Genomic DNA, 23,283 nt, shown 5'->3' on the forward strand with positions numbered 1-23,283 from the left:
AGGGAAGTCGAGTTTGCTATTGAGGTAATGCCGGGTACAGCACCCATTTCTATTGCTCCTTATAGGATGGCACCCACTAAATTGAAGGATTTGAAAATTTAGTTGCAGGAGTTACTCAATAAGGGGTTCATATGCCCCAGTGTGTCACCATGGGGAGCTCCGGTTCTGTTTGTGAAGAAGAAGGATGGAACCTTGAGATTGTGTATTGATTACCGACAGTTGAACAAGGTAATTATAAAGAATAAATATCCATTACCCAGAATTGACGATCTGTTTGATCAGTTGAAGGGAGCCAGTGTATTTTCAAAAATTGATCTCAGATTAGGGTATCATCAGTTGAGGGTAAAGGATGCAGATGTGTCAAAAACTGCATTCAGAACCCGATATGGGCACTATGAATTTCTAGTGATGCCGTTTGGGTTAACAAATGTACCAGCAACATTTATGGACCTTATGAACCGTATCTTCCATCCATATCTAGATCGGTTTGTAGTGGTCTTTATTGATGATATTCTGGTGTATTCTAAGGCCAGGGAAGAACATGATGAACATTTGAGCATTGTTCTGCAAACCCTGCGAGAAAAGAAGCTGTATGCTAAGTTGTCCAAGTGTGACTTCTGGATGAGTGAAATCTCTTTCCTTGGACACATAGTATCAGTAGAGGGGATTAAAATGGATCCCAAAAAGATAGAAGCAGTGATGGAATGGAAGCCTCCTAGAAATACAACTGAGGTCAGAAGTTTCTTGGGGCTAGCTGGGTATTACAGAAGATTTGTGAAGGGGTTCTCTTTTATAGCTACTCCAATGACCAAGTTGTTGCACAAGAATATGAAATTGGCTGGAACGACAAGTGCCAAGCCAGTTTTGAGAGGCTGAAGGCTATGTTGACAGAAGCACCAGTGTTAACACAGCCAGTGTCGGGAAAAGACTTTGTGGTCTACAGTGATGCCTCGCATAATGGGCTAGGGTGTGTATTAAGGCAAGAGGGAAAAGTGGTCGCCTATGCTTCCAAGCAGTTAAGGCCACATGAACAGAACTACCCTACTCATGACCTAGAGTTAGCAGCAATTATCTTCGCATTGAAGATATGAAGGCATTATTTATATGGTGAAAAAAGCTACATTTATACAGACCACAAGAGTCTAAAATATTTGCCAACCCAGAAGGAGCTCAATCTTAGACAGAGGCGATGGATTGAGTTCCTCAAGGACTATGATTGTGTGATAGATTATCATCCTGGGAAGGCAAATGTTATTGCTGATGCTTTAAGTAAGAAGTCCATCACAGCTTTAAGATCACTAAATGCCTGTCTGTCCTTAGCTCAAGATGGAGCTATTTTGGCTGAGTTGCAAGTGAGGCCAAACCTGCTACAGTAGATACAAGATGGGCAGAGGGCAGATGAAAAATTAATGGTCATTGTGGGCAAAATTCCAGAGGGAAAGGAAAATGATTATGAGGTGAAAGCAGATGGGTGTCTGTACTACAGAGGAAGAGTGTGTGTACCAGATAATGGAAAACTGAAGACTAGTATTCTGAAAGAAGCACACACTAGTGTTTATGCTATGCACCTGGGAAGCACGAAAATGTATAATGATTTGAAGCCTCATTATTGGTGGCCTGGTATGAAGAGGGATATAACTGACTATGTGACTAAGTGTTTGACATGTCAGCAAGTTAAAGCAGAACATCAAGTTCCATCAGATTACTCTGACCTATAAGTATACCTGAATGGAAATGGGACCGGGTCACTATGGATTTTGTTAGTGGTCTACCTCTCACCCAAAGGAAGCATGATGCAGTGTGGGTGATAGTGGATAGATTAACGGTCAAGACATTTTCTCGCCGCTAGGACTGACTACTCACTGGAGAAGCTAGCAGAATTGTATATCAGTGAGATAGTTAGACTGCATGGAATCCCACTTTCTATCATATCTGACCGAGACCTAAGGTTTACATCGAGATTCTGGAAAAAGTTGCAAGAAGCCTTGGGCACACAACTCCATTTTAGCACGGCTTTTCATCCTCATACGGATGGACAGTCAGAACGAGTAATCCAGGTAAATCTAAGAACTAAATGAATTTTTGCAATTAATAAATTGAATTATAGTAACAATGTGAATTATATGATAGATCCTGGAGGATATGCTAAGGAGTTGTGTCATTGAGTTTGAGGGGAGTTGGGATAGATACCTCCCACTAGCAGAATTCGCCTATAACAATAGCTACCAAGCTAGCATTCAAATGGCTCCGTATGAAGCACTGTATGGGAGGAAATGTAGAACCCCAATGTGTTGGACTGAATTGGGCGAAGATAAGCTGGTAGGACCAGACTTGGAGAAACAGACTGAGGAAAAAGTGAAGATAATCAAAGCTAACTTGAAGGTTGCCTCAGATAGATAGAAATCATATGCTGACTTAAAGAGAAAAGAGATAGAGTTTACAGTTGGTGATAAAGTGTTTCTCAAAGAAATTACTGAGGTTTGGGAGAAAGGGTAAGTTAAGCCCTAGGTTCATTGGCCCATATGAAGTCATTGAACGTGTGGAACCAGTGGCCTCTCGGCTAGCTTTTCCACCAGAACTGGATAAAATTCATAATGTATTTCATGTTTCTATGCTGAGAAGATATCGCTCAGACCCTTCACATGTCATTTCCATAGAAGAGATTGAAATCCAACCGAACTTGACATATACAGAAGAACCTATACAGATCCTAGCTCGGGAAGTGAAGGAACTGAGAAATAAACAAATTCCACTGCTGAAAGTGCTTTGGAGGCACCACAACACTGAAGAGGCAACTTGGGAAAGTGAAGAGATGATGAGGCAACAGTTCCCTCAACTGTCTACATCAGGTAAATTTCGAGGATGAAATTTTTATTAGAGGGGAAGAGTTGTAACATCCTCACTTTAGCTAGTCCGTACAGTCTACTGTTCCGGTGACCAATGTCGGTACGAACAGCTAAAACGTCTAGAAAAATATTTAAACTAAAGTGAAGAACCATAATTAACTCAAATATTAATAAGAAAAATTTAGAAAAAATTTTAAAAATAAAATACAACCAAGTTAAATGAGCCGGTGCCCTAGCGATGGGTAACCTAGTGAGAAGTTGCGGTTCTCGCAACTAGGAGCCCTAGACCCAGGGGAAAAATTATAAAATAATTATTGGGACTCCAGAGAAGAGTTATTGAGGTTCTTATGGCATTAGAATGCCAAGGAAATACTTAGAAAAATTTTTCAATAGGTACAGACAATTTTGGCGAGTTAAGCCAAACGGAAGACATTTTGGTCATTTCGTCTTTAGAATGATTTTTGGCCAACTTGTCCAGTTAAATAAATAATTTATATAACATAAAATATGATTAAATGTTGTTAAAAATTTAATTGAAATTAATTAGACAAGAAATGGAGAGAAAATCAAAGAAAATGGCATTATGACATCATAGTGATGTCATTAAAGTTTTCCCAACCAACCCAATGTGGACACAAGGCATAAACTTATTTAAAAGAGACAAATGGGCTGGAAAAATGAAACAAAAAACAGATTTCTCTTCTCTTCATCTTCCTTGCCGTGAACCTCCTCCATAGCCAAACCATTTTCAAGCTTTCAAAGCTTGATTTTCACTCACTTCTACCTAACAAAACCCTAACCTAGCAACACAAAAAAGTGTTCTTGCATCTTGGAGATTCTTTTGGGAACAAAAAGAAAAGGAAAACAAGAATTCTAGCAAGTGGGAAATCTCACTCCATAGAGGTTAGTGACCTAAACCTTGAATTTCACTTTAAATTCATGTTTAAGAACTATAAATGTGTGCAAATGACAAAGAAAATTGATGAAATACAATTGGTATGCTAACTCTAAATTTAGGCAGCCTTGGTTATGGAATGATTGTGATGAGTTTTATGGAGTTAACATGCTTGTATGGTTGCCCACAATATGTATCTACTAAGTGGATTGATGAAATGAAATGAAAATGCATGGGTTGTAATGTTTGAGTTAGGGTTTGGGGTGGAAAAATGGGACTTTGATCATGTGATGATGAAAATAGGTTTTAATGGTCAATTAGTGACCATTTGGTTCTGTTTAAATCAAAAATGAAGTGTGTTGAGTAGTGGGATTTGGGTTTGGTGTGGCTGCCCTTGGTGACCTGCAGAATTGGACATGAGTCCAGCAGGTTTGGGCAGCAATAACTTGAATTGTAGAGGTTCAATTGGTGCAAGGCCAATTGGATATGAAACTAGACACATAATAGCACAACTTTGGTGAAGAAATTATGCCCAGAAAACCAAACCAAGTTGACCAAAAGTTTGCCCTAATCCGGGTGACCTACAGTCTGCCTGGGCAAAATGACCAAATGAACAGTGTTTGGTCATTTGGCCATAACTCAGTGTAGGAAGGTCCAGTTGACCTGAAATTTTACCAGAAACAAGATGAGATATAGACCAACAACTTTCATGAAGAAACTTAACTCAAATTATGACCAGAACATAATAAAAAAGTGAGTTGCAGTCACTGTTCTTAACACTATAGATTTGGTCAGTCCAAAAATTCTGGAAAAATTTCAATCCGGCCAGTTATGGTTTTTGGGCCATAACATGAGCTACAAAACTCCAAATTGAGTGATTCAAAAAAAGAAATTCAACTAGACAAAATAAAGAACAACTTTCATGCTGATCACTTTGCCAAATTCCCATTGCAAAAATGACCAATGGAACAGTAAAAACAAAGCATGAAAACTGAAAATTTTGCCCAATTAACATTAAGCTTAGAAATGGTATTGGCAACCAATACCAACAAATTTTGAATGCAAAATGTGGTATGATGGGAGTATTAGAACCAATATACCTAATGTCTATGCAAAAGTCAACTTTTTAGTTGACTAATGAAATGAATAGTAACACTAAAACTTGAATTTCAAGAATTGTCAAATTTAAAAGAGTAATATGCCCTAGTATACCTAACAAGATTGGTTTGGATAGCTTGGCATACCAATAGGGGTTCTGTTAGCAGTACTACATATGGCTTCATGGCATTCTGTGTTTCATAGCTTCCCATGCCATTCTGTGGCATAATAGCCTTTGGCTATGATATTGAGTTGTTACACTCGGGTTTAATTCCCGATAATTATTATAGCTTATTAGCTGTTCTGTTGCACACCGGGAGACACAATGTGACCGATGGTGTGATGGTCCAAGGTACTTAGTATCCAGTGCCAGTTTACCCGTTTATCCAGTCCTGTCAACTAGTATGGGTTACTCAGGCAATGATAATGAATCTTACAAATTTTAATCGAATAATACTGCTATTAATATCAGAAATTAAGTCTACCCAAAAATGTAAACATACATTCTGCATACTTATTTTATTTTATTTTATTTTATATTGTCACCCCTAAGCAGAATTGCTTAACGCGTCGCTTTTGCCATGCGCAGTATCGAGACCTAGTGGGAGCCCAGAGACATCGACAGGTGAGCTTTGAGTCGCATCCAGAGTCTAGAGTCACCTCACACCTGCAGTGCATATGGTAGGACATAGGACTTTGGGGTAGCATTTGTATTTTGTATTTTGTATTAGTTTTTGGATTGTAACTATAAACTCTAGAAATTATTTGATGATGTAAATATATGAAATTTCATATTATTGAAATTTTCTGTATATTATGTTGAGAAATATTTATGAATGTGCTTCCAGTAATGAAGTGAAAAGAAAATTTTCTGAAAATTGTGTTGTGATTTAAGATTGAGATTTTGAGATTGACTTGAAATGTGTATAATGAAGTTTGGATTTGGAAATTATATTGGAAGTGTTTTTAAACAGGTTCAGAAGAACTGTTTTTCCAATTTACAGCCTGCACTTTGCCGGATTTTCTATAAAATTTGCGAAAAAAATTTAGGTTTATCAAAAATTGAAAATAAGTGAATTAAAAAGGGATAAATTGTAATTGAAACATGAATTGGTGCTCCGGCACACTGAGTGGCATATCTTGCTCGGCTACACTATAGACGGGTAAGGGGTGTCACAAAATGGCTATAACTTGAGCTACAAAACTCCAAATGGAGTGATTCAAAAAGGAAAATAAAATTAAGAAAATAAGGAATAATTTCTATGAAGAAACCTTAGCCAAATTCTAACAGCAATATGACCAATGAAGCAATGCAACATAGCACACCAAAACTGAAAATTTACAATTTTGCTTAAAAGACCTAAGTTTTGAGAAAATAACTAAAACCAATAAAATTGGTGATCAAATGTGGTATGTGAGTATAGTTGGAGTTCTCATACCTTTTAAGCATAAGAAAGTTAATATTTTGACTTGAATGGTATCATGAATAGTAACCTCAACATGAAAATGTTCAAGGATGAAGTTTAAGCTATAGGAATTAATTATTAAAATTGTTGTGAGGAAAAGTTACTGAGACACTATAAATTTTGTGTTTCAACTAAAAAAGACCCGAAAGGTCTGAGGGACTGAGTCAAGGCTTAGAGGCAACTCACGTCAGGTTTGTACACAAAAATTTTTAAATTATAGTTTTCACAATGAAAATTGATTTGTTATACATTGTGAATGTGTTTTATTCATTATGAATTTCAAGAATGTTGTGTTGCCTATTTTACAATGGAAATTTGGAATGAAAATTACTTATTGATTTGTATGAAATATTTGAACAATATGATTTTGAATTTGGTTATGGCCTTGGAAATTTTATTTGAGAATTTGTGTGTTGCCTACTTTAGAAATTGAGATTTGAAATGAAGTTTATTTAATTATTGTATCAATTATAATTGAACATCGTAGTTTTAAATTGTTTTGATTCACACTTGGCATCGCAGTCCCTTATTATGTTTCTCCTCCATTTATGGGGTGAATTTGACTATGATCCTCCCTCTTTGGCTTCCCAATCAGGAGGTGAGTTTGGATGAGCACTCATTAGTTAGCTAGCCACCTCCCTCATTGATTTCGATTAGTGGGGTGAGTTTGCCTTGTCGTGGTGTACAACACGACATGTTTGAAAATTTTGTGTCATGACCTAAGTTGTATTATTGATTGGCAACACTATGATTATTAAATTATTTGATCAAATTTGTGTTATATTAAGCTTTGAAAATTATGATTTGTTATAATTATTATTTGAAAAATTGTGCTATAATGAGTTTTGATAATTTGTGAAATATGATTGTGAAATATTTAAATTGTGATTTGAAAAATTGTGAAATGTGATTGCTAGATTTTTGAATTATGAATTATTCATAAATATTTTATATTATGCATTTTGTATTTTATTGTGCATCACTGAGTATTTTTATACTCAGCAATAGATTTCTTTGCTATCGCAGATAGAGACAAGTAAAAAGCAGTAGAGTGAGCTACTGATTTTTGGTACTACACCAAGTATTCAATTATACCCTTGTAATTTATTTTGATGTAAATAGTTTAATGTCGTCTGTATTAATGTAATTTGAGCAGTTGTACAGATAAAATTGTAATAGTATTATTTTAAATTTTCTTTCTGTATATTAAAATTGTATATGTAAAATTAATTTTAATGCCATATTATGAATGAAATTATTTTAATAATATTTTGAAAAGTAAATTTTGATTTAAATTGTGGTTGACTGTATTGTTGGAATATTATTGGAGATTGAGGCTGTGAAATGAAATTATTTGGAAGTATTTTTTTTCAGGCCTTTGAAGAACTGTTTTCACATACAGACAGCACTGTCGAAATTTTTATAAAATTTACGAAAAAATAAATATGAACAAAAATCTTAACTAATTTTCAAACTTCAATTAAATGTTTTTAATTTCCACCAAACGCTCACCACTTCCGAAAAGTAAAAAAATGGTTTTAAAATCCCTTATAGTATATTTAATGGGTTACCGATAAGCGAAATACGGTAAATCATTAAATGTACTACGAGATCATATTACATCTTACTAGGTGGTAGATTGTAACAAACAGGTAGGGATAACATGTGAAAATTATCAGTCCTGAATCCTACTAATTTTCTCAACACCTAAACTCTTTTCAAACCTAATTAAAATTTACTATCAACTATCTCAACTCATTCTAAATTCGATTAGTAACAAAAAATATCTGAACCCATTTAATTTTATATATTTTTATTAATAATTCACATAACATTTTTCATTAATAATTTATATTTTAAAAATTTAATAATTATGTAAAGTATTTTAATTCTATTTATTTAAAATATAATATATAAAAATTTATAAATATTATTATAAAAAAACATTTATTCTATATTTAACATGTTCATAATGAATATCTAACCTGCAAAACCCAAATTCAATCCAAACTCATCACCACTATTATTTCTCAAATCTGAACTTATCCCAAATTCAATTATACACTACCAAACACGTTCTAATCGTTTGCCCATAGAAACTGAAAACATTGCCATGCTTCGTATGTAAATGTCATTGACTCAAAAGAAAAAAAAATCCATATGAAGAAAAAATATATATATATCGACTGAATATGGAATAACTTGCAAATTTACACAAAACATTTTTCAGGGAAAAAACAAGAGCCCACATGCTTTTCAATCTTCAAGTAAATATCTGTTTCTTCTTGCACCGAAAGCTAGTCTCTGAAAAGAGGAGAAAAGAAGGTAAACAAGGAGAAAAAAAAAAAAAGGTGAGAATCCAATAATACTCCAAATAAGGAGAATCCAATATAAATTTTTATATTACGTATAGAAATTTTTCAAAACATAAAATAATCAAAATTTTCACTCAACTGAGAATATTTGTGAGTAGGCTTTTATGCCGGTAAGAAATCGAATATAAGTAGGCTTCATTGATCCATTGGCAGGGATAGATCTTATATTTGGAACAAGGTATTCTGCAACCTGTGACAAGACATTCCCAACCAATATTTAAAAAAATAAAACAAAGCAGAAACAAACAAAAAGAATGAAAATTTGAAAAGAACTTAAAACAGTGTTAACCAGTGAAAATGGATTTTTTGTGTGAATGTAAACGCAAATATATATAATTGTCCAACAAAGTGTTGTTCTCTCTCTCTCTGTGCTGCCCCTCCAAGTTCCAACCCCATTCCCCTGTGGATGTTAGCAACTTCTCGCAAAAAAATGCACATGCCACCTTTCTATACATAACTAATTGGATCAAGTTTAACCATATTATGTATTTATATAATCATATGATAAATAATTACATGGCTTCTGTTTACCATGCAACAGATCAAGCATCTGATGTTTGAACAGGATTCAGGATGATAAACAAAAATCTTACCACTTCGGCTGGTTCTGCCAAAACATTAATGAAAAACTTGGCCTGCAACGAGTAAAACTTTTAATTTTTGAATCAGAAACTCATGCTATAGAGACCGAGTACGTAGATGATTGTTTTATTTGACCTGCTTTGTAGTAGCTCCTGACATAAGAAGATCAGTTGTGACCATTCCAGGCTGCAGATCAAGTAAAGAGAGAACAGTAATTTAGAAGTTAACCAAGAAAACATACACCATATAAATATCAGATTAGCCTTCAAATCCCAAAACCAAAAAGATATCTCTTAAATTTTTTGAGACTTTGCTTAGCAGCAGTTGATGCTGGTAAATATTACTATTTTCTTTTGATTGTACTAGAGATGAATACTGATTTTATCTGACAATAATATGGGGAGGGCTATCCCTATTGCGCAGCCCAAACTTCCATATAAAAGAAAGAAACGTATTTGAGCTATATTTTGGTCTATTGAAAAAAAAAAAAAAAAAAAGAAAATCTGAGGCTTGTTATATTGTATGTTCCCTAAAAGTTATAATTAAGCATATTCTCCGCACTTGCAACTTAAGAAGCAAATACTGGGTGCCAAAATTACTGCCTGAAAAGAAAAGGTAACTAAATGTGACAGAAAAAACCGCTGAAAACTAGATTCATCTGTAGAATGTGAGCAGTAACCAACCCATAAAATTTGAGCTCCCACGGGTGTGAGAAGGGTGATATGAAAATTTCAAATTAAGGCCATAGCACATTTAGATAATGCAGTACTTCTTAATAAGGGCATGCTGAATGAAAAAGTGATTCAATCTCATTTAGCTAAATAGACAAAAACAAGCAAAACAGAATAATTCGAGATGAATCACAATCCCACAGATTGGTTGGAAAGAGTAATACAAGGATTCCACTCATTTTGGGGTTTGGCACAAGCTTGACAAATGTAGGATTTTATGCTCCTTACCAGTTGTTGAAGAATGAAACCAAACCAGTTATCTCTGAAAACTATCAATCAATAAAGACAAAAAATGCATAGGCTCTCCTGCCATTTTCCTTCTGTTATGGATATTCATTAACATTAACATATATAAAACACAATTAAATGGATTAAATTGTCAGATCAAGTAAAAAGACTTGAATAGTTGTAACCAATCTAAAAGACAATTACCAATTGAAATTTAAACAAAATCAGATGGCCAAGTTTTTCAGGTAAGGTGAATGCTCTTGGATGTTATAACATATTCAAAAGATAAGTTAGTTGCTTGTGCTGTAAACAGCACATAACCAAGGCACTATCTACCATGACACTTTGACGTCACAGCTGAAATTATGAGAAAATGGGCTCATTCAAGCAGCCTTGGACTATGAAAAGATGTTTGAAATAACAGGATCCAACATATACACTGAAATAATAAATAAATAATTGCTTAAGCAAAGCAAGCATACCGACAAATTATGCACCACCACATTCTGAGCATCTTGCATCTGCAACTCAGCCTGTGAAAGGATAAAAAGGGGGAAAACTAGTATTCTCTCTCAGTAACTGTTACTATACCTCCTTTTGCCAATATATTCATCAGTTGACAAATATCTACACAGAACAAGTACTAAAAACTTTCTGGAGTAACAACAACTAACAAATCCACCCACACAAGTAGATGTGCACATATTGGATAATTTCCATCAGAAAGTGCATATATAGGATACTTCTTGTGCATATACATGTATCCTATTTTCAATTTCAAAACACACACATACTTGTGCAAATATCAGATAGTCTGCGGTGCTCATATGCATATAATTGCTGTTTCACCCCAAAACAAAAGCTATCTGTCCTTGAACAAAAATATATGAAGAAGCTTTCCCTAGCTCCACTCCAAAATAAGCCAAAAGAGTTTTGCACATCACACACTTATGTTAACAACCTCCTCAACTCAACTAAACTCAACTAAGCCTTTATCCCGAAAATTTGGGGTCGGCTATATGGATTCGTTTTTTCCACTTTAAATGATTCTGGGTTAAATCCTAAAAAATGTGTAATGCTTCTAGGTCATTTTGTACTACTCCCCTCCAAGTCAATTTAGGTCTACCCCTTTTTTTCTGTCTATCATCTAACCTAATATGCTCTACTTGTCTAACTGGAGCTTCCGTATGTCTACGCTTCACATGACTAAAACACCTCAATCTCCCTTCTCTCAACTTATCCTCAATTGGCACCACTCCTACCTTTTCTCTAATACTCTCATTACGGACTTTATCTAGTCTAGTATAGCCACTCATCCACCTTAACATTCTCATCTCTGCAACTCTTATCTTAGACGCATACGACTTCTTCAGTGCCCAATACTCACATCCATATAACATAGCCGGTCGTATGACTGTACACTAAAATTTTCCTTTCAACTTATTGGGAATCTTGCGATCACATAAAACTCCCGTAGCACGTCTCCACTTCAACCATCCGGCTTTAATCCTATGACTAACATCCTCCTCACATCCTCCTCACATCCTCCATCTACTTAAAGGACTGAGCCGAGATATTTAAAGTGATTACTTTGGGACAGTACCACTCCATCCAAACTAACTCCTTCCCTATCACTAGTTTGGCCTTCACTGAACTTGCAATGCATGTATTCGGTCTTCGTTCTACTTAACTTAAAACCCTTTGACTCTAGAGTACTTCTCCAAAGCTCTAGCTTTCTATTGACTCCTTCTCGCGTCTCATCTATCAGAACAATATCATCCGCAAACATCATGCACCAAGAAATACTATCTTGTATATGCTTCGTCAATTCATCTAAAACTAATATAAAAAGGTAGGGGCTTATAGCTGATCCTTGGTGTAATCCAATTGAGATCAGAAAATCTCGTGTCCCCTCCCACTGTGCGCACAATAGTAGTTGCTCCTTCATACATATCTTTCAACACTTGTATGTACCTAATAGATACCCTCTTTTGTTCTAACACACTCCATAAGAATGTAATGAACTGTTAATAAAAGTGGCCAATTACTGTTAGAATTAATGAGATTTTCTTTAATTTAAGGAGAATATTACTTCTTAATTTAGGGAATGATTTGCTTCCATAATTCAAGGGATTTAGGAGTAATTTACAGAACTATATTATATATCTTCCATTATAAATATGGAGTTCTATGTATTATGTAAGACACACAACACAAGTGAATAAAATGTAGCCCTTTTGTGGTTTTATGCCTGTGGATCTAGGCTTTGTTAGTGGTATGCCATAGAGCAATACGTTTGTGTTGTGTATTGTAAACCTAATTCCCTTAAATGGCATTAATGTTTAATTTAATTTAAAATATTTAAGGTTAATTTGAACAATCCTTTAGCACATTATTGAAAATTCCATTCTCAAAGATTTGAGAATATGAATGACGGAACTGTCTGATACAAGTGCTATAAATAATAGTTCACAGTTGAAAATATTTTGTTAGACATGATATATCTAGCTAGACTGTCACCTATATTTGTTTCCACAGATTACTATGAGATACGGATAAAAGCGGAATGGCTAGTCTCATGCCATTTGATATATAATAATAGGAACAAATAAAGTGGGCACTCATAAAATAACAAATACAGTGGACAAAAATCAGTGACGTATAGATGACATATACATAGAGTTTACTCGTGTTAATATATTGTCATCTATATCATAATAGTACATATAGTCCCATAATATTAGATAACATAGTTATCTAATATATAGGTGGTTTGATTTTGATACCACTTACATACTTGTACAATGTATGGATATTAGAACGTATATTAGCTTCGACTAGTTGTATATAAAGATAAGTATTCAGTCTAGATGGGATCCGTTAGGATAAATTTTGACAACTGTCCCTGAACTTATCTAGTTGTAACATTATAGTCCCTCAACTTAAAAAAATAACATAAAACCCCATCAAATTTCAAATTTTGGACAGTAAAATCTTTCTAGCCTCCAATTACCATTTTTTCAATTAGACGCCGACCTGGACAGTTTCAGCATTGAGCTTAGTCAGTATTTCTCTTTTCTCTCTCAAGCGATATGTAAATTGAATAATTTTTCTCTCTATAGACGGAATAATTTTTCATGCGTAAAGAAAATAATTTTACACTTTGCATAAAAGAGGAGAGAGAAATGTTGACTAAGTGTCATGCGAGAGCTATACACATCAGTTTCTAACTGAAAAATCAATAATTGAAAGTCATAGGGATTTTACTGTGCAAAATTTGAAAGTTTAGGGGGTTTTATGTTACATTTTAAAGTTAAAGGACTATAGTGTTACAACTATATAAGTTCAGGGACAGTTGTTAAAATTTATCCGATCCGTTACCCTAAATAAATAGGGATAAAGTCCTATACTATCTAAATTGTTCTTAATAAACAAAGTTACTGGTCAAGACAAATAGACTTAGTAAGAAAAGAGTTTCTAATGAAAAGTCTTATTAATCAAAAATTAGAATTTAGATAAGGACAAATGATCTAAAGCAATTGGGATTTGACATGTACCGTGGCCCAGCTAGGATTGAGACTTTGTAACGGAGAGACTTTAATGCAGGTGTCAATCATGATTTATGAGAACTAAGAGTGGATTGGAAATTTCGCTCTATGAAAAAAGTTCATTGATATTAAAAAGTTAATATCATTCTCATTGCCAATTAGTTATAAACCTAAGAAGTCATACACAATAGAACTTATATGATCAATACATAACTAATTTGATTAATTAATTAAATGATTTAATTAATTAATTAAATTAATGAATTTAGTTTGCAATAAAATTATAAAGTCTCTAGCATAACTTGAAACTAGATTCAAAGAAAATGCAAGAAAAGAACAAGATATGCCGAGAATCGCATGGAATGCAGCATGGGACATTGTCGCAACCCAGTGTAAGTGTTACTTGGGGTATGCAACGATAGCATGGAACATGCTACACCAAGACAAATGCAGCATGGAGCATGCTGAACTATGGCAAATGTTGCATGGAGCATGTTACATCAAGGAAAATGTAGCAAGAGGCATGTCATAGTGAAAAAGAAGATACTTGAGTGGGTTTTAAAGTCTTTTGACACATGATGTCATGAGTCATGTCAGTGGGAGACAAAATATGACGTGTGTGACAGGTGGTAAAGTGTCTCCAAAAAGGAGAAGATTCCTCCTCTACTCACTTAGTTATGGATTTGAAATCTCTAAAACTTGGAGATTTCCCAACCACTTTAGGGATATGGGAATCCATAAAATATGAAAAGAAACCCAATGCAAGTTTAGAGATACTTTAGTGTTTCACATTCATCTTCTTCCCTTCTCTCAACTAGACTCCATTATTAACACCTTCAAGCTCTTCTTGTTAACTCAATTCAAGAGACATTAGAAGATGTAACTCTTGAATTAGAAATTGAAAGAATTGTTTCTTCAATTGCCCTAGTAAAACCCTTTTGTGCAAATCGATTGACGAAAGAGAGAGAACTTTAAGGGGATTGCGGTTCAAGGGTTGGATCGTCTTGATTGTTGAGTTTGCGTGAACAGACTAGAGGGATACATTTGGAGGCCTAGCTACTCAGATTAGGTGATTGAATAGTGATTCAGTGCCCCATCGAGTAAAATCCTAAAACTTAATTTAAGTGCATGTTCCTTTAAGTTTTCTAAATTGCAAAATAGCCAAGATATTAGTTGTGGTTACAAATGTTGAACCTTGTTGCTTTGAACAAATTAGTAAAAATTAGTTTGGCATGAAATGCATATAACCTAGGCAAAAATACAATTTTAAACTTACGTTGCTCAAATCGCGCTTTCAATTGGTATTAGAGCCATCCAATTTGCATTTATGAGCTTTTTATATGCTAAATGTTGGTTGAAATTGAAGAAATTTTGTTGGTGCAAGTGTTGAAAAACAAAATTTTTGAGATTCATTATGAAATGACTTTTGGCATGGTTGAATTCAAGTGTTTCATATGAGAAAAGAACAATTTTTTTGTCATTCCCCAAGCCAGTAAAAGTTTGCATAGGGTATATCATGGGACATGCTACACTAGTGTTGAAAATCTTTATATCTAGCACGGGGCATGCTAGTACCCAGTGCTAAAATTTCAAACTTGCTAAGATTTGCATGACCCCTGGCATGAGACATGCTGGCACCTAGTGTTAAATTGTGAAATTACCGAAATACGCATGACCATTAGCCTGAGGCATGCTAAACTATGCCTTAGGTGAAATTGCCTATGGCATGGAGCATGCTAACAAGCATGGGGCACGTTGAACCTTATGCAAAGGTTGCATGAGAAGGTACAAATGTTGCACTGGGCACTTCCAATTCAGTATGGAGTTATACATATGTCGTACTATGATGTGTAAGAGTTACATAAGGTAGTTCTTGGGTCATTTACATTTTCAAATCTCATGTTGAAATGTTTTAACTACAATTTCAACCAAGTTAATTTATTATTGGAATGAGATTCCAAATATTATTTTAAATATATGATATTTAAAATGTTTTACCATTCAATTGTTGAATGTATGCCTATACATAATGGATGATCATAGACTTAGGAAACCAATGTAATTGATTGCTCCTTTTATTCTTTTTGGGAATGTAATAATTAATTTTATTATATACAAGGGTTGTATTATAAAATTGTTATAATTACTATTGGTTATAAATTCATTTATTTGTGTATTTGAGCTTATTTCTATTGTACTTTTCACCTTGATATGTCAAGAATACTTAATTAAATGGCATTAGTGGAATTTACAAGAAGAAAGGAAGTCAAATAATTAATGGAGATCAATGTGACACAAGACTTCAAGTGTTGAAAACTGTTGGAATCCCATGTTTCATTCACCTGTATGACTGTATGAGTGTTTCATTCGTTGTAGAATTTGTATATAATTGTAATTACTTTCTTTCTGTTACGATAGTCTTCTAGTCTATCAAGGCTTCTTTTTATATCTAGAATCATTGTATATAAATAGAATAAAGTGTACAAAGTTTTTATATATCGAAAATATAGAATTTTTCTCTTCCAAATACCTAGTTAATCATGGTATCAGAGCACAGGCACCTTCTAGTGGAGTAATTTTCTTTTTTTTTTAAGATCTAAGTTTTCTAAGTGGGTAAGCTTCTAGTGACCTGTAGAAGGGGTTGAACTGTCACCATCTACCCTTGGAGGAAACCAGCCTCTTATCGGTTTGTCACCAGAGAATCGTCACCTTCCGATGAAGCATGTGGACTCACACGCCAACATAAGATCTTACTAGTTTTCCATGCGCTGGCGCGTGAACCCTCTTCCAACAACATTTTCTAGCTGAATCTTCTTCCGATGTTCTCCCCTGACCATCACGCCTCTGCCCAACCTGTTCCTCTCGCCTCATTTGCACCTTGATACTTGGACCTATTTGTTTGAACCTGTACAACTGTGTTTCTTGTCTGGTATTGTTATTCCACTGTTCTTTTTTTAATGGCTGAGGAAAAAAAAGAAACTTTCAGAAACCAAGATAGGTACTATGACTGACAATCCTTCTTTACAAATTAGTCCCGTAAAGCTTGACAATACTAGTTATCTTGTATGGTCAAGAACTTGTTTGTTATTCATTCAGGCTAGAGGACTGCAAGGATATGTCATTGAGGATAAATCAAAATAGGAAGCTAAGAGTAACAATTATAGTTAATGGGAATCAGAGAATTCCCTTGTGATGTCTTGGCATTTACTGTTGAACAATGTAATAGCTATTTGGAATGCAGTTTCCCAAACTTATTCTCAGATAAGCAATGATGCATAGATCTATGAGCTTCAAAACAAAGTGTTGGAATGCATTGGAATCCTTGTATAATAGGGATTATTATTCTTTCATCCTTTACTTTTTTTCTCTTCCTCATTTGTATTTATTTCCTATTGTAATAACTTCCTTATTAATTATAATCTGTGTGTCTATATAGGAATATGTGTAAAGAATTTAAGCATGCTAAAATATACATCAAATTTTCTCAAGATCAGTACGTTCCAAAATGGTATCAGAGCCTTACCAGTATTTTTCAAGGCATGGTTACAAATCTGATTTTTAAGGTTTTTTAAGGGTCAAGCTTCTAGGCGAAGTATAGAAGAGAGGTGGTCAACACAACCTGCCCTGGGAGGAAGCCCAGTCACCAATCTGGTTGACGCTAGAAACTCAGTCTCGTCTGGCGAAACGCGTGGCCTCACACACTGTCACAGCCCTACAAAATTTTCTCACACGCTAATGGGTAGACAGTTTTTCCAGCATTTTTCCCAGCCAATCCTTTTCTAATGACCTACCTCGGGTCTCTCACCTCTGACCAGCACCTATTCCTACCTTGGTTTGCCTTTCCTTCCTGACAATTTTCTTTTGGTTTCTCAAGTCTACTGTTGGTTTGTTTAGTCTTCTATTTTTAACCATGTTTGACGGGAAAAAAAACTATAACATAAGGGAAGATAGGTTTTATTAACGAAAACCCTCCTTACAAATAAGTCCCGTAGAGCTTAATGGGACTAATTATCGAGCATGTTCTAGGTTTTGTTTATTATTCATCCAAGCTAGAGGACTGCAGGGGTATATTACCGGCGATAACCATAAACCAAAAACTACCAGTTCCACCTACAATCAATGGGAATCCAAAAATTCACTTGTGATGTCCTGGCTCATTAACTCTATGCAACCCCAGATTGCTCATGGGCATTTACTATTGAATAGTGCATCCTCTATTTGCAGTTTCTCAAACCTATTCTCAGATGGACAATGATGCGCAAATCTATGAGCTACGGAATAAAATTCACAATACAAACTAAGGTGAGATGACCATTGCACAGTACTTCGTGGAGTTAAGCAAACTACGACAGGAACTGGACTATTATCAGGATTTTCAAGCAACATGTACTAGTGATGCTATTAAGTTCCAGAAATTAGTTGAAAAGGAGCGTATTTATGATTTTCTTACTGGGGTAAACATAGAATTTGACCAAATTCAGGTCTAAGTACTTGGTAAGGATCATTTACCCTCCTTAAGGCAAACTTACTCTTATGTTCCGCAGGAGAAAAGCAGAAGAAGTGTTATGGTTCATGCTACACCCATTGATAAGTCAGGACTTGTTGCTACTGCCTCCAAAGAATAGTCACTTAACTTTGGTCCATCAGACAAGGATCATTTGCACTGTGACTATTGTAGGAAAATCTTGCCACACGAAGGAATACTGTTGGAAAGTTCAGGGCCGCCTACCAAGGGGCATGGAGGGAAAAGAGGGAATACAACAAGACCATAAGCTAATGTGTCTTAAACAGTAGATTTCCCTGAAGATACTGCTACAACTTGAAATCTTTCCAATGAGGAAGTCCAATCACTAAAACGTTTACTGTCATAGCTGGATTTTGGAATCTCAATCCACTACAGTTGCCTCTTCTAACTTTGTCAAATCCAGTAAAGCACTACTTGTCAATCTTGAAAAAGCTGTGGGTTATAGATTCTAAAACAAACAAACACATGGCAGGCTCTTAAAACCAATTCACAACATATTCACCATCACCAGGAAAAGAAAAAGTCTATATAGCACACGGATCCCTAACCAGTATCTCAGGAACAGATTCTGTTAGATGCACCCCAACTTTGAACCTCATTTTAGTTTTACATGTGCCTAGCTTTCCTATTAACATCTTATCTGTTAGCTCTATTACAAAAGCTCTTGATTGTAAAGTCTCTTTTTTTTTCCTACTCGTTGCATATTTCAAGAACTGAGAATAGGGGAAATGATTGACAGTTGTAGAGTGTAAGATGACCTATATGTGCTGGATGACTATGGCGGTTTTTTGAATCTTTGTGCAAACCAAGCTTTGTTAGGACAATCTATGAGTGCTGACCAAGAGATTCTCCAATGGCATAAAAAATTAGAATATCCTTCTTTTTAAACTTTAGAGAGGTTATGTCCCATTTTTGTTTAGCAAATGCAAAACAAAATTTTTAGTTGGTGATGCTTGTGAGCTAGCTAAACATACAAAACAGTCTTATCATTCAATAAATAATAAAACCTTGATTCCTTTCACAACTGTTATGGAAAGTCAATACTATATTATTTCTCTGTATATTCTGTATTCTTATTTAGGATTTCTTATTTAGGATTTCTTCCTAATTAGTACAATACAATTATAGGAATCAATTGTATATATATACCCATGCACAGATTAATTAAAATTAAGGAGAATCATCTCTTTCTACATGGTATCAGAGCAGGTTCATTAAGAAATCTAAATCTGGAATTTCTTTCTCGTCTGTTTCTGGACTGAAACCCATTATTATCCTAGGTCATCTATCTAGGGTGACTATTTGTTCTCACCACCCGGCTCAGGAGAGACCTTGGCCGCCAACCTGCCGTCCCCTCTGATCCGGTGGCCAGAATCCAAGTGCGTGAGGCTCACAAGCCCAACTCAGGTTCTCACCGTTTCTTCACTCGCCGGCGCGTGGAGGCACGTCCACTGGCCGTTTCGACTCCGATCAGCATCACTGCCGTCGCCTCAACCCCCTCATTCTACCACTGTGTGCTGTTGCCTGATCTAGTACACCTTTAAAGGACTTCTGAGGTTTGGCTCTCAGATCCTATTTCGGTATTTGCTTGATTTGTGATTTTGGCTTATTTTGCGGCTAAAAGCACTTTGGATTAGCGTTTCGGTTAGTTTTCTTTGTCTCAACAAATGGCAGACAATAAGAATGTTATTTCTGATGTGATTCTAGTGATGACTAAGATCACGGAACACAAACTTAATGGTTCAAATTACCTGGAGTGGAATAAGACTGTTAGGGTCTATTTGCGTAGCATTGATATGGATGATTACCTTATTAAAGACCCACCTACTGATGATATACGGCAAACTTGGCTAAGGGAGGATGCTCGGTTGTTTTTGCAGTTTTGGAACTCGATTCACAGTGAGGTAATTAGTTTAATTAATCACTGTGAATTTGTTAAGGAATTGATGGATTACTTAGATTTTCTGTATTATGGTAAAAGGAATATATTCCGTATTTAAGATGTTTGTAAGGCATTCTACCGTGCTGAGAAAGATAATAAGTCTCTCACGGCTTATTTTATGAATTTTAAACGGGTATATGAGGAACTTAATGTATTGTTGCCTTTTAGTCCTGATATGAAAGTTCAACAGGCCCAACGGGAGCAACTGGCTGCTATGAGTTTTCTTACAGGCCTTCCTTCAGGTATGAGACTGCTAAATCTCAGATTCTCTCCAATTCTGAGATTTTCTCTTTGCATGAAACGTTCACACGGGTCCTTCTTACAGAAAGTACTCAATCTTCACAGCCCGCCAGTAGTGCTCTTATTAGCCGTAATCCAAATGGACAACAGGGTAATAGAAGAGGAAGTAGAGGAGGAATTACAAGCAACAGGGGTAATCAGCGTAATGGTAAGGCTAGTTCTAATTAGGACACAAGAGGAGTCATTTGTTATTATTGCCACGAGCCTGGCCATACAAAATATAATTGTCCGCAACTTCAGAGGAAAAATCAGCGATCACAGATGGCAAATACGGCAGCAGAGGATTCTACAGTATCTTCCTTTGAGAAAACTGTTTTGGTATCTGCAGAGGATTTTGCACAGTTTTTCCAGTATCAAGCATCTCTAAAGCCTACTAGTTCCCATGTCACTGCGATCGCCGAGTCAGGTAAATCCACTATATGCCTTGTGTCTTCCTCATTCAAATGGCATATTGATTCTGGTGCGACATATCACATGACAGGTAATTCTAGTCTTCTATCTGCTTTTCAGTCTAATCTCACTTCCTCTATTGTTACTTTAGCTGATGGTTCTACTTCTTGTGTCATGAGTTCTGGAACTGCGAACCCGACTTCGTCAATTTCTTTGTCATCTATTTTGTGTCTACCAAAATTCTCTTTTAATCTACTTTCTGTTAGTAAACTTACTCGTACCTTAAATTATTTTGTTTCCTTTTTCCTGACCAGTGTTTGTTTCAGGATCTTACGACGAAGCAGATTATTGGTAGAGGACGTGAGTCAGATGGTCTCTACATTCTGGAAAATCATGTATCGCGGTCGCTTGTTTGCTCTAGTACCTTAACACCTCTTGAAACTCATTGTAGATTGGGTCATCCTTCTTTGTCTACCATGAAGAAGCTGTATACTTAGTTTCAATCTTTATCAGTACTAGAATGTGAGTCGTGTCAGTTTGCAAAACATCATCGTTTGCCTTCTGTGTCTAGAGTCAATAAACGGGCTTCATCCCCTTTTGAGTTAATTCATTCTAATGTTTGGGATCCTTGTTCTATTACTTCTAAAACTGGATTTCGTTATTTTGTTACTTTTGTTATGATTACTCTCGTGTTACATAGTTATATTTAATGAAGAATCGTTCTGAGTTATTTTCTATTTTTGTGCCTTTTGTAATAAAATCAAAACTCAATTTAATATTTCTGTGCGCATATTAAAAAGTGACAATGTTGAATATTTTTCAGCACAATTTCAGTCTTATATGACACAAAATGGCATTCTTCATCAGTCTTCCTGTGTTGATACCCCATCCCAAAATGGCGTGGCCGAAAGAAAAAATCGACATCTTCTTGAGGTAACTCGTGCTCTTCTTTTTCATATGAAAGTTCCTAAACACTTTTGTGCAGATGTAGTTTCTATATGTTTTTTTATCAATCATATGCCGTCTTCTGTCCTTAATGAGGATATTCCTTATACTGCTTTGTTTCCTATAAAATCTTTGTTCCCTGTTGAACCCCGTATTTTTTGTTGTACCTGTTTTGTGAGTGATTTTCGTCTACAAGTTACTAAATTGAATCCGAAGTCTCTCAAATGTGTCTTCCTTGGGTACTGCCGACTCCAAAAAGGGTACTGCTGTTTCTCTCCTACTCTTAATCGTTATCTTGTTTCTACAGATGTCACATTTTTTTAGTCCACTCCATTCTTTTCTCAATCATCTATGTATAAGAGTCGGGGAGGATGATCTCTTAATATATACTGTCCAACCAATGTATAGTCCTCTCTCACAGCCTGTTCCTTCTGTCTCTAGACCTACTCGACCTCCCGTTGTTCATGTTTATTCCAATAGATTGAAGATTCCTGACTCAGATCCTCCACCAGCTACTTCGTTGGGAGATCCTGTACCTCATACTGATCATGATTCTGACCTAGACTTACCCATTGCTCTTCATAAAGGTAAGCATTCATGCACTTACCCTATCTCTTCTTTTGTTTCTTATAATCAATTGTCTTCTTGTTCTCGGTGTTTTGTTACTTCTTTAGACTCTGTTCCTATCCCTAATACTGTTGGTGAGAAACTGTCTCATCATGGCTGGTGTGCTGCTATGAAAGAGGAAATTGAGGCTTTAAATGCTAATGGTACATGGGAACTGTTGCCTTTGCCCACTGGTAAGAAAGCTATTGGTTGCAAATGAGTATTTACAGTAAAGGTAAATCCTGATGGTTCTGTGGCTAGGTTAAAAGCACGGCTTGTGGCAAAAGGATATGCTCAGACATATGGGGTTGATTACTCTGACACTTTTTCTCCTATAGCTAAACTTACTTATGTTCTCTTGTTTATCTCTTTAGCAGCTACATATGATTGGCCCCTGCACCAATTGGATATCAAGAATGCTTTCCTTCATGGTGATCTTCAGGAGAAGGTGTATATGGAGCAATCACCTGGATTTGTTGCTTGGGGGGAGTTGGGTAAAGTTTGTAGGCTTTGAAAGTCTCTTTATGGCTTGAAACAAAGTCCTAAGGCCTTGTTTGGGAGATTCAATGAAGCAGTACAAGAATTTGGTATGCAAAAGAATAAGTGTGATCACTCAGTATTTTATAGGCAATCTGAGGCTGGTCTAATTCTCCTGGTAGTCTATGTGGATGACATTGTCATCACTGAGAGTGACTGCAGTTATTTCATCTCTTAAAACCTTCCTCCAAACCCAATTTCAGACCAAAAACTTGGGATTGTTAAAGTATTTCTTGGGTATTGAAGTTATGAGAAGTAAGAAGGGTATT

At 35.5% G+C, this 23,283-nt stretch overlaps 1 protein-coding gene across 4 annotated transcripts in view; it reads right to left on the bottom strand.

Annotated features, from left to right (window-relative positions):
- Positions 1 to 8,304: 8,304 nt before the first annotated feature.
- LOC110633945 (chlorophyll(ide) b reductase NOL, chloroplastic) overlaps positions 8,305 to 23,283 on the bottom strand; it is a 70,588-nt gene continuing 55,609 nt past the window's right edge. For 2 of the 4 annotated variants that reach the window (XR_002490911.2, XM_021782791.2), the window contains 5 exons: positions 10,704 to 10,754; positions 9,398 to 9,448; positions 9,274 to 9,315; positions 8,760 to 8,870; positions 8,305 to 8,609 (listed from right to left, as the gene is read on the bottom strand). Coding sequence is in view for 3 of the 4 variants with exons in the window: in XM_021782791.2 (XP_021638483.2) it covers positions 8,562 to 8,609; positions 8,760 to 8,870; positions 9,274 to 9,315; positions 9,398 to 9,448; positions 10,704 to 10,754 (303 nt within the window). In the remaining variant the exon portion in view is untranslated. Of the gene's footprint in view, positions 8,610 to 8,759; positions 8,871 to 9,273; positions 9,316 to 9,397; positions 9,449 to 10,703; positions 10,755 to 14,015; positions 16,731 to 23,283 lie in introns of those variants that run through there. The other 2 variants (XM_058135385.1, XM_058135386.1) reach the window with 2 other exon arrangements.

The sequence above is a fragment of the Hevea brasiliensis genome, chromosome 14, assembly GCF_030052815.1.
Source record: "Hevea brasiliensis isolate MT/VB/25A 57/8 chromosome 14, ASM3005281v1, whole genome shotgun sequence".
Classification (NCBI taxonomy): Eukaryota; Viridiplantae; Streptophyta; class Magnoliopsida; order Malpighiales; family Euphorbiaceae; genus Hevea; species Hevea brasiliensis.